We start from the raw sequence: 11,979 nt of genomic DNA, 5'->3' as shown, positions 1-11,979 counted from the left end.
CCCCGGAGCAGGCCCCAGATTTGGCTTCGCCCGAGACCGAGAGGCTCACGAGTCAGGACGCCGGCCGCGTCCGCCATCAGTTGAATGAGAGTGTTTCAGCTGAACCATTGTTGATTGCGCGTTGCAGTTGTGCACGAATGGTGACGAACCGTTGAGCTGGATCAACATGTCGTCGCTTTTTGCGATGCTTCTGCCCAGCGAGGACACACGGGCAGCCAAATCTTGTTCGACAAGCGTTGGTCAGTGTGAGTGATAAGCTTAAAACCTCGACGCGTTCGGTCCTTCGGCTTGACCGACGTGTCTTGACTGGGATGGGGTTCAGGGGTCAGCCCGGAGCACAGATTGGGTTGACCCCTATTCATCTTACCCCACACATATCATCACGCATGCCTTCCTTTACACACTATGTAGAGCCTCCGCGCATCCCCGAAGTTCATCTCATTGTTGGTTTGGCCCCCGACGCCTTGGAGGGCTGAGCCTATCTAGGTGGATCGCCACAAAGCAATTGCGAGGACGATTCCCAAGGATGATGTGATTGAACGGCACCGGTGAACTCCGACAGCTTGGCATTGCTCCATAGAGCCACTAGGCCTTGCGTAAGCTGAGCTATCAGATCTGGCTCGACTTCTCTGTGTCGTAAGACGGTGGAAAGCAGGGGCGAGATCAGAAAAAACAAGCAGACTTGGTTGGGTTTACTATGCTCACAACACTGTACCAGTTGTTCGTGCAGTGACAGCGTAGGTCAAGGATGGTACGGATAGATGAGTAAACGATAACAACGCCAGAAGTGGCTATGCAGATGGATCACTAAACGTGAGCGGAGGGAGCGTTGCGGAAAACAGAGCTATATGTTCTCTAATAATACTTCTAAGTCTAGTTTCAATGGCACATCCCTGGAATGTGTGTCGACATGAAAACATTACCTAGCTCGTAACTCAGTTAGATGACTCGGATATCACAGAAGAAAAAAAGGAACTGGTGAAGTCAGTCCGTCAGTCAGAAAGATGCGAAAAGAAGTCGTGTTGAGATCTGATGTTACTACAACTAAAGTTCTACAAGTTTCTCGGTCTGCCCAAGTGAATGTGTTGTCATCGAAGTTCTGCGAGTTCCGTAGATGAGACTTCGCGGTGTCAAACATTCAAAAGACGTTGGTTGACTCTGTCAATTGTTTTCCTGAGGCCCGTGACCATCCCATACTACCTTATCCAAACGCGGCTCGGCGTCGCTGAAACATTGAAGAAGCAGTTGCCAGGGAATCCTTGGACCGGATTTTGTCCCGCTTCGATTTGGATCGTGGAATATCGGAGAGTCAGCGGACATAGTAACCCCCGCACTCGTCGTGACAGAACGCGGAGATGTTATCGTAACCTTAGGGTCACGCGACAAGAGATCAGCGCAGACATTCCGCAAATCGACTTAGCTGTATCGGAGAACTTCGGCCATCGTCCGTCCCCCGCTAGTGGCTGAGCCTCAAGCCTTTGCTTTGGGCGATGTTGCACGCTGGGCTTTTCCGACTTCGGAGTGGGTTGGATCAACAACGCCTTGCCCTCATTTAAGGGCGACGATGTTTCTAAATGGTCACAACACCGAGTCAGATCAGCCAAGGACATCCTAGACAAACTGTCTTGAGATAGAAGCAAGCTTCATATATTGGCACTTGTTCTTACGCAGTCAGCGTATCTTTGACGAGCTTGCCTTGCACATAGACGCGAGCAATGTTGCGGTCATCCCCAGTCATCAGAAATTTCTCAAAGAGCGTTCTCACATTGTCCGTCTCCTCTCTCACAGTCATGACGCCGAATGTCTCATCCAGCGGGCAGGTCACCCAGATGGCATCGAATTCTTTACCCACAGCAAAGTTGCCAATCTTATCCTCGAGACAACACACACTGGCACCACCCAGGGTCGACAGGTAGAACACTTCGTCCAGAGACAGTGCCTTGTCCTTTCCGCCCGACATGACTTCTCGGGCGTTCGAGGCTATAACGGCTTGACGGATGCTGTCGAGCATGCTCGAGGAGAAGCCGCCCCCGCTGTCGGTGCCGAGGCCGACCTTGATGCCTCTGTCGAGAAACTGGCGGATCGAGGCAGCCATGAAGCCTCCGCCAACAGTCATGTTCGATATTGGGCAGTGCGCAACGCCACATTCATACTCGCGAATCCTGTCCATCTCATAGTCGGTCATGAACGTGCAATGCGCCAGAATCGATCGCTTGGTGAGGAGACCGTAGTGGTGATACAGGTCTGCCTCGCTCGAGAACTCTGGGAACAGCTCCCGCGTTGCATTGATCTCCTGTTCGGCCTCGTTGAAGTGCGTCTGGATGGCCAACTCGGGGTCCTCGTCTGCCATCTTGCCCAGTCCCGCTAGCAAGTCTGGCGTGCAACAGATAGCGAAGCGTGGCGTCAAGACGGGGCGAACAAGCTTTCCGGTCGGATCGATTCGGCGGATGTGCTTTACACACTCGACCGTTTCTCTCAGCGATGATTCTGCGGAATCGTCGTGGAGATAGCTCGGTGCGTTGCGGTCCATGTTACACTTGCCGACGAAAGCCCTTTGCCGCAGTCTCTTGCATGTATCTGCCAGGATCTGCGTCGCTTCGGCGTGTTTCGATCCATAATAAGAGGCAGTCGTGATGCCCTGCTTGAGGAACCCTCTGACGCAGCTTTCGTAGACCTTGGCAGCATACACGGGATCCGAGAATCGTGCCTCGTGCGGGAATGTGACTTGTTCAAGCCAGTCGAGGATGTGAAGGCCCTGGCCAAGGGAACGCATAGCCCACTGGGGAGCGTGGTTATGCGTGTCGATAAACCCCGGCGATAAGAACTGTCCCTTTTCGACCTTTTGAAGGCGAACGTTGTTTGGCAGCTTCTTCGATAGCTCTTCGGCGGAGATGTCGCGATGGAATTCGGAGACGAGTCCGTCCTCTCCAATGACAAGGCCCGCATTCTCCAAGATTTCGACTTGATTAGGACCAAGCGAGTGAATGAGAGCGCCTTGGAAAGCTGCCATCGTGACAATGTGAACTTTGGCTCTTTTCCCGGAAGAAGATTGTCGCCTAGGAAGCGAAAGGGCTTTGGAGATCAGTAGGGACTGTCAGTCGCTTTGTTGATGTAATTGTGTACGGGGGCGGCTGTTCTGGCCAGATCATTTTGTCGTGGAAGAGAGAGAGATCGACCACCTCACCAGTGGGGCTGGAATTCGAGGAGAAGCACAATTTGATTACCTCATCACAGCAGTCCCTGGTTTTTGCAGTGGAATTCATCTGCCTTATCAATGAGAGGGAGGGGTAGGTGGGTAGCACCACTCGTGTTTCTGACTAGACCCCCCCCCCAATCCATCCAGCTTGAAGTTTGTAGATATCTATAATTCTGTAAACAAGTAAGTGTTGAATCTCTCTTCTGGGCAGCGCTCGTATCAGTATGTGTACTTGTCCAAGATGCACCCCGGTCCAGAACTGAGACACAAGGCAGCGGTTCAGTCAGTGTATACCGTACTTCCAGTATTTGATTCTTCTCTGACTCAATCACATACTACTAGCGCCTTCTTCTCGCTGAAACTTTTGTGATCAACTCATGTTAGTAGTTCCGGGTGGTGCAAGACACTCGGGTAAGCGGCGAGAACACAAGCATAAACGGCAAGTGATCGCCAAAACTGCCGGTTGCCGTGTTCTTACAGCAGGCTCATCCTGGCCTTGTTCGATTCCGAGACCGACTATGACAAGACGATCGCCCAAAGCATTGCCATGCTTGAACATTACCGTCGCATTTTATATCTTATCCGAAATGCCTTGCCATATAAAGAGAAATTCTCCCACCGGGGGGTTGAACTTTAGAAATAGTGCTGGAGGCAGCATAGGCCGTACTGACATCGGACATCCCGAGGTGGTTTAATGGTAGGAGGCTGACACTATAAAAGGTATATAACCCTTCGTCTTGGATGTATCGCAGATTCGGCCTGTTCCCTCCTGTGCAGCTTCAACAATATCTGTCGATAACTCGTAAACAATCAGCCGTCTTCTCATTCGAACATCGGTCCATCCAAGATGCAGCTCCCATCATTCGCTGCCGCCAGCACCTTGGTGCTCTTCGCCCTCGTCAAAACTTCTCTTGCTTGCGACGGCTACATCCACTGCCACTGCTACAACAGCGATGGCAAACCCAACGACGCGGCAACGCAGACGGTCTGCAACCGCTACGCCGCCGGAAACACGCAGATGATCGACGCAAACCAATGGTCTGACGGAGCCAAAGAGTGTAAATACATCGGAAAGGACGGCGAACGACGCGGAAAGTACTGGCATCCCTTTGGCTTGGGCAACTGCGACTGGCGTGTCATGTGCGGTGAGGCCGGAGCCACTGGCTCAGACTCCAGCTGCAGAGACACGCCTCCTGTGGGCCCCAAGAGTTATGGTGCCGGCGTCATTATCGTTGGTCACAACTGATTCCTTGGACGGGCTTGATTTGGGTAATCATTCATTCGATATTGGAGGGGAAAAAAGGGGGAGGGGGGACAAGGGCTATTCAGCCGTGTAATTGGGACTTCTGAGGTGGTTCATACTTCACGAGTCGTGAGTGAGGCTAGCAGGGGAAAATTGGATCAACACTAGGAGTATCTTTTTGGACAAGGCACTGGGTTATGTGGGCCAAATCACATGGAATTTGAATCTTTGGGAGTCCTCGCCGTGCGTGATAAAATATCTCATATCCGACAAATCGACACGAACGTTTCACGGTGGACTCGTACAGACGGCAGCAACCTGACCAGCTGTGGTGTCATCAGACACATGTATCTAGACAGCAACCTCATCAGCTGGTGTCATCGGATTGTGTCGCACCAGCTCCGCTCACGATGCCATTAGCAGCCAGGATGCGCGACGCCGCCGACTCTCCGCTCCAATATGCATCTGTGGTGTGGTCCCAAGAGCGACGAACGGTGCTGCGTGCTCTCCAGCAAACCAAACACTTTCAGGCAAGCCTGGTCTCATCACTCTGATGTCAAGGTTTAGATGGATATCTTGGGACTCCTGCTTTTCTTGGCCTTCTTCGTACATGCCATCATCTCTTGTTGTTACCGTCACCGCCTCACTGACTTGGAAGTTGGTGTGACTTAATTTAGAATCGATCATAATAAGCAGCCGCATGGCGCCAAGGCCGGACAACAGCAAGTAATATTGACGGAATGCTGGATATGGCGTCCAACGGTTCGAGGTCCATACGATACAGCCGCGGTCAAAATCCTCTGGACATAACCAAACGATACGATCATGATGACAGTCACAACGCGGACGTTGTACCCAATGGTTCAAGGATTATACCCACGCCCTTCAAGGTATAGCTTCATCTCACTTCACTCATACCCATTGAACAATTGATTCTTGAGAGCTCGTGTTCAAGTGTAAGTAGTCTTCCTGGCCCAGATACACATTTTGATGCACTCTGCCCACTGGCTAGCTAGATCTCCGACGTTGGCCTCTGATGTTCAAACGCTTATGTTATCATTTCATATGGGCCTGAGTTACAATCTTCGTGGCAGGAGTGACGACCTCGACATTCTAATCGTAAGAAAAACTCCATATCATGATCAAGCTGTATATACTCGACAAACCCATAAAATGATATTCTTCAACATCAAGTTTTGACAGAACTATGCCTAAAATACATGGAGCCGTAGGTAATCAGAGCGTACTGTCAAGGGCCACAAGGGCAGATTGATTCGCGCAGTTGTAAACTACACTTGGCCCTTTCCATTTTCGGCTTTAGATGTATTAATTAGCCCATTCAATACCACTGCGGCCCTTGGATCTCGACAAGTATGCATTGTCACACCTCGCCATAAGAGGAATATTCGTAAAGAACGTGCGCATCGACGTCTCGTTGAGACCAATCGCCCAATTCAGTCTTTAATCTCATCGACTTAACGAAGCCAATTTCGAGTTTGATGAACGCCAAGTACCTCATGAGGGGATGTCCGCTGTAAGTGGAGGCGGTGGGGGGGCAGCTTTACAAAGTGTCAGGGGTCCGCCGGATAATGATGGAGTAAGAGATCAGTTGGTGGTCTTTGTGTAATGCTTGTTGCTTCATTACTGGAAAGCCAAGCTGCGGAAATAGATGCATACAAAGCCCCTCAAGCGTCTGAAAGTGCACCTGTAAAGTAGCTGTGTGTCGGGGAACCTGGACCTCATGTTTGGCGGGAAACAGGATAGTTCCCCATAGATGACCGCTAGGAAACCATCAAGAATTGGCAGCATCGGAAACAATACGGCATTGAGTACCGATAACGGTTCTTAGTGAGAATGTCGTGCTCAAACCAGGCAGGTCAAGATGGCCCCAATGTTTCAACGCCCTGATGATGTAGTTACTTACCTTACTATTATGTATGTAGGGTAGACTACTTACCAAGCAGTTAGTTGGTTGAACAATCGCGTCATCATTGTGAGATGTGTGACTTGCATCTGCACAAGCACAGTTGCAGGGGAGGGATGCTATTCTTATCCCGCCGGCTTTCGGGGCGTCTCACAAGCAATTACTTACTGCCAATCGCCGGACCTCGATCGTTGATAGCCCTCTTAACCAGATGATCGATTCCCGTTTTCATCAGGGCATCCATAATACACACATACATACCTACATACCTCCCCACGACTGCGTGGACAACGCCACAGATGAGAGTGCAGACGGAGAGCCGCAGTGGCGCATCGGTCGCCAGCCAAACCTGTATTCTCCAGTAAATTCCGAGGGGGGGCAACGTAACCGTGTGGCGGGTGTTTGTCGCGGCGCCCCTCTCTAATGACGACTGCCAATGGACGAGCATCCCCAACGGTGGAGAGGACGGGTTTTCCCTGTTTTCCACTGTCTAGGGGGCCGCTCATCATCGGATCCGTGTGCCGGAGCGTCCAAGACCGCAGACAAGCTTCTCGCTGTGGGAGCGGATGCTGCTCGCTCACGCATCCCCGCAATTCACGTCATGAATCCCTCCCTCGCCGTCATGGAGGTGCCTTTTCGAAGTCTTGGGAGTTGGTTGTCCGTCAACGGGCACTCCACATGAGCTCATAGCATCTCAGGTTTGGGTCTCCAGACATGGGCTGGCGAGACAAGTTGATCTGGACCAGCCAGCTTTGAGAATGTGACATCACGTTGAAAGGTGCAACAGAAAGGGGTGAGCTGCGCATCGAGCAAAGAGTATTTGATGCTCTGGATTCCTCAGCTCAACAGAAAGGAACAGTCAAATAACAATACCATTTCATACCAACATCAGACAATAAGCCTACTTTGATACCCCTCAAAACACACACATACACGCACAAACAAAACTGCCATTTAATACCCAATTTCTTCAAAACACAACCCGACACAACGACATCACCAACGAACAGTAATCATCATGGGTTTGGGAACAAAGATTAAGAACGCCCTCCACAGCGATGACCACCCGAGTCAGTATCAGGGTGAGCAACCCCCCGGAGCATTCCCTTCGGATTCAGCCACCTCTGCGAACACCAAGCACAACACTCCCGGTACTACGGGCACCACCGGCACCCACACCGGCAGCCACACCACCGGAGGCTACTCCGGAGGTACCACAGGCACAAGCCGTACTTCCGGCACGCATACCGGCACTCACTCCGGCCCCCACACCACCAGCAACACCACAACGGGTTACGACGATCCCGATGGCGTCCACGGACCTCACGGAAGGAAAACCCTGAACAAGGCCGATCCCCGCGTCGACTCTGACCGCGACCACCGCGGCGCCCCCAGTTCTGGTCTGACCGGCAACAACACTACCCACGGCACAACTACAGGCTCTGGCTTGACTGGTAACAACACTACCCATGGCACACGCGGCACTCACGGCACGACCATGGGCTCCGGCGTGACTGGCAGCAACAACCCCTACTCGAGCAATGTCGCCACCGGGTATGATGACCCCGACGGCGTCCACGGCCCTCATGGCGGTCGCGCAGCCAACAAAGTTGACCCGCGCGTGGACTCTGATCGCGACCACCGTGGTGCTCCCGGCTCCGGCTTGACCGGCAGCAACAACTACGGCACTGGCAGCAGTGGCTACGGTACCAGCACCGGCACCGGCCACACTGGAGGTCTTTCCAGCAACCCCCATGGCGGAGCTACCAGTGGCATCGCTGGCAACCGCACCACCGGATATGACGACCCCGATGGTGTTCACGGCCCCCATTCTGGACGTGCGGCCAACAAGGTCGACCCCCGCGTCGACTCCGATCGCGACCACCGCGGCGCTCCCGGCACCCATCGTACCACCGACTCCGGCGTCGACGTCGGCCACAACAGGCCCTACCCTGGGGACAACCTTCGCAACACCCAGGAGCCGCCGTACTGGGGCGATGTCGGCCGTGACGGTCAACCCGTCACCGGCACCCACGGCACTCTCAACAAGGATCTACCTCTGCGCCCGAACGAGTCTGGCATCGGCCGGGGAGGTCCCCAGGCCGTTGGTGGTGGCACTTACAACGCCGCCGCCACGCACCACCACGACCCTGCCTCCAGCGTCGACCGCTCCATGGAGGGACGTGACTTTACCCACACTCAACAGACCGGCAACGCCGGCGTCGGCGGTGCTGGCAGCGACCCGTACAGCGGCGTCCACAGCGCTGCCCACAACCCGCAAGCAGCTCTTGCCGGCGGAAGCACATCTGACCCCTACGACACCCGCATGAGAGACAGAGACATGGGCCGTGACCGTTCTGGCCACGGCGCAGCTGGTGCCGGCATCGGTGCTGGCGTCGGCGCCGGTGCCGCCGTGGCTGCCGGCCAGGCTGCTCATAGACACCACCGCGATGACATGCACGAGGCCGGCTACGGCTCGGGCACTTCTGGTGCTGGCGGTCTGAACTCCAACTCTGGTACAGGTAACCCTGGTGGTGTTGGTGGCCTCCACTCCAACTCGGGCATCGGCCACAACACGCCCGGCTCTCACGGCATCTCCAACTCGCGCGGCAATGTCGACGACTACTCGCGCTCCAGCCTCAGCGGAAACGAGCCCGGCGTGCCCAAGACGAGCATGCTCGACCCCTACAACGAGTCTTCAACCTCCTCGGGTGTCCGCAGCAACGTCGCCGGCGGCAAGGGCGGCCACTACGGCGGGCGCAGCGGGTCTCCCCCCTTCAACCAAGGTATGCACTCTTCCAACGTCGATCCTGTCCCCGGCACCACCGGCCTGGGATCCAGCAGTATGGGCCCTGACCACTATGGCCCAGGACATGAAGGAGCCAAGGTCTTCCATACCTGCGCCCGCTGCGGCGAGGACAACGACATTAGCAGATATTTCAAGAAGGATGCTGTCTACCGCATGGGTTAAGGGATGAGTTGAAAAGCGAATCGGTTGTTATTTATATACCACGTTGTGTATTATAGTCATAACGATCATGATGTAATGATATTAGTACTTTCAAACACAGTTGTTCCATATTGACATGGCTCACTGCTAGCAAATTGTGATGAGAATGGTTTCAGGGCTTTAAACACCTAATTCTTCAAAACACATCTCACGCGTGTCGAAGCTATCATTCATGTTTATATTGTGCAATTCCGGGTCCATGTTGTTCAAGACGCGAATGACTGCTTGAACCAGCTCATCACCAGAGTCTCCTCCATCTCAATCTTGCGTCTCGGTCTGGGGGGACCGCTCCAGCCCCGACATAGGCCTTATCATTCATCGGTGGACGGTCTGAGTGCGAGCCATCAGGCTGAACCCAGTCCTCAAACTCGATATCGAACCGTGACACAATCATGGCGACAGCCAACATGATCTCCTGCTTGGCAAAGTTTCGCCCTGGACACATGGAAACACCACCTCCTGAAGAACACATCAGTCTTGTTTTCGCATTCGTTCGACACTGGGACTTACCGTATGGAAAGAAATCGCTGGGCCGTCCGGCCATGGTGAACTCTCCCACTTGGCGCACCTGGCCCGTCTCGTCTTCTTTCTCGACGTATCTGACGTGACGCTCTGCCCAGAACTCGGACGCAGGATGGCCCTCGACACCCCAGACAGCTTCATCGAGATGCCCGATCTGTGTCGGCGCCTGCACCAGAGACCCCTTTCTCAAAAGATACCCATCGAGCTCCATAGGCTCCAGCACTTCGCGTGTGATGTTGATGGAGACATGCATTCGCAACGTTTCGGCGTAAATCGACTGTAGCAGCGGCAGAGTCACAAGCTTTGGCACGTCGAACGTGGGCCTGCCGTTGTCGAGATCCTTGACAAGTGCTTCCTGTAACTCTTCTCTAACTCTTTTAAGAAGCGCTGCATCCTTGACGACCTCCATGACCGCCCATGCAGTTTGTGGGACGGAGTTCGAGTTGATCCTAAGAGTTGTGTCAGTCAGACATATGGTCATGCCAGAAAATAGCTGGTTCAGGCCCCTCCATATCGACTGTCACTGACCCCGAGATGCTTCCAATGTACATGCCGGCCCGCGACTGCATCGAGAACCCCTTCTCCTTCCAGTACTTTGTGTGCTCGCGTTGAAGCCTCGAGCCAAAGATTGGCTCCCAGTCGGCGTCGGCGTCTGGGCCATTCCAGTCGAACTTCGACCAGGCGTTTGTGAGGAACTCCTTCATCATCGCCAGCGCCTTTTGCTGAATCTGCTTCGGCCTTGGGTTATACCACGACGGCAAGCCGTACATGAGCTGCATCGCAATGGTATCGAACTCCCAGAGGGTATCCACAAATTCCGGATGGTCCTCTATGAGCTTGCATCCCGCAAGAGAGACCGTGGCAGCTTCAGCCATGTCTTTCTTGAGGTACTTGAACACTTGCACCGTTTCCCACGCCCCGAGCGGCTGCTGGTCGAGTTTCTCTCCGAAGAAAGTGATGAACGACTTGGCCAGACGAGCCGTCGCCTCTGCTTGGAACAGATGCTGGTGGAAGAGGTGATGCAGCCCGACCCAGTACCTCTCATGCTCGGGCACAGCCTCCGTTCCCGGTGCCGGAATCCTCAGGCGGCCCGATCGATCATTCTGCAGCTTTGCGACGTCTTCTTTTGTCATGTCTTGAACTCGGTCATTGACCATGAGGACGAATTTGTCGGAGCTGAGGCTGTTGGTGGCGCTGTTTCGAAAGAGCTTCTGGACATTGTGAGAGCCGGCAACCAGGTATACAGTATCGGCGCCAAGGTTGAACTTAACAATGCTGCTCCTCTTCAGCGCTTCGCTAGCCCTCTCGAGGAAGTGGCCGTTGTCGGTGATGTATTGATACGTGTTTGAGACGTACGGAATGAGGCCAGGCAGGCTCGGAGGCTCATTTTCTCGCCGCCGGAGAATGCGACGGAGCAAGATGACGCTCAAGAGGGGTAGGATGAGCCATGTGATGATGCGTGATATTCCCTGCCATTGCAGCGACTGGTAAAGTCCATGCGAGGAACCTATCGTACTATTCGAAGCGTTGGCTGATTCCATTGCGGGCCAACAACGCACAAGTCCGATGCTGTAGCCACGTTTGTCAATTGACGGTATGTAGATTGAGAAGCATGTCGTTGCTGATGAGGGGTAGGAAGAGTCGTGTTGTCTTTGAGCTGACATATGCACCACTTCATCATCCAATGTTGTACCAGCCCGCGGATCCCGCCTCGCTGTGCCGTTCACTAATATGAGCCTGGCCACACATCCCCGTGCATGTAGTGCCAGCGTCGGCATCAATCGTGTTTGAACGTTGCCACCCGTGCCATTGAGGAGGAAGCAAGTGCTTTCTTTGCCGGTCAAGGAATGGGTGGGTGTTTTGACTGAACGACTGACTACAAGGCTTGTTTTGATCTATCGATTGATTCCAAGTTTTTGCCTGCATGGAAAGTAATTTGATGTTTAGTGCCCGCTGTATCAATTATCATCTTTTCTATTGGGCTCTTGAAGTTGTTTGATCTCGGCGTATGCAATGCAACACAAATGCAATAGCTGTGACGGTATGGGATAGTCAGTCGAAGCTAAAGATCAGGTCAATCCTTC

At 53.5% G+C, this 11,979-nt stretch overlaps 4 protein-coding genes across 4 annotated transcripts; 2 read left to right on the top strand and 2 right to left on the bottom strand.

Annotated features, from left to right (window-relative positions):
- Positions 1-1,395: 1,395 nt before the first annotated feature.
- CDEST_03960 (Putative metal-dependent hydrolase, composite domain superfamily, guanine deaminase) lies at positions 1,396-3,156 on the bottom strand. The gene has a single exon (XM_062920119.1). It carries the CDS (start codon positions 3,008-3,010, stop codon positions 1,664-1,666), a length of 1,347 nt encoding a protein of 448 aa, XP_062776170.1. The 5' UTR covers positions 3,011-3,156; the 3' UTR covers positions 1,396-1,663.
- An 826-nt stretch (positions 3,157-3,982) lies between these two features.
- CDEST_03959 (uncharacterized protein) lies at positions 3,983-4,594 on the top strand. Its single transcript, XM_062920118.1, has one exon. The coding sequence runs from the start codon at positions 4,044-4,046 to the stop codon at positions 4,440-4,442; it is 399 nt and encodes a 132-aa protein (XP_062776169.1). The 5' UTR covers positions 3,983-4,043; the 3' UTR covers positions 4,443-4,594.
- A 2,787-nt stretch (positions 4,595-7,381) lies between these two features.
- On the top strand, positions 7,382-9,334 carry CDEST_03958 (uncharacterized protein; the record flags this gene model as incomplete). Its single annotated transcript, XM_062920117.1, has 1 exon — positions 7,382-9,334. One exon carries the CDS (start codon positions 7,382-7,384, stop codon positions 9,332-9,334), a length of 1,953 nt encoding a protein of 650 aa, XP_062776168.1.
- Positions 9,335-9,611: 277 nt separating this feature from the next.
- On the bottom strand, positions 9,612-11,436 carry CDEST_03957 (Putative cytochrome P450; the record flags this gene model as incomplete). Its single annotated transcript, XM_062920116.1, has 3 exons — positions 9,612-9,832; positions 9,884-10,344; positions 10,424-11,436. 3 exons carry the CDS (start codon positions 11,434-11,436, stop codon positions 9,612-9,614), a joined length of 1,695 nt encoding a protein of 564 aa, XP_062776167.1.
- Positions 11,437-11,979: the final 543 nt, after the last annotated feature.

The sequence above is a fragment of the Colletotrichum destructivum genome, chromosome 2 (assembly GCF_034447905.1).
Source record: "Colletotrichum destructivum chromosome 2, complete sequence".
In the NCBI taxonomy this organism is placed as follows: Eukaryota; Fungi; Ascomycota; class Sordariomycetes; order Glomerellales; family Glomerellaceae; genus Colletotrichum; species Colletotrichum destructivum.
The sequence above is the reverse complement of the archived record's forward strand: the minus strand, read 5'-3'. Positions and strand labels throughout refer to the sequence as shown.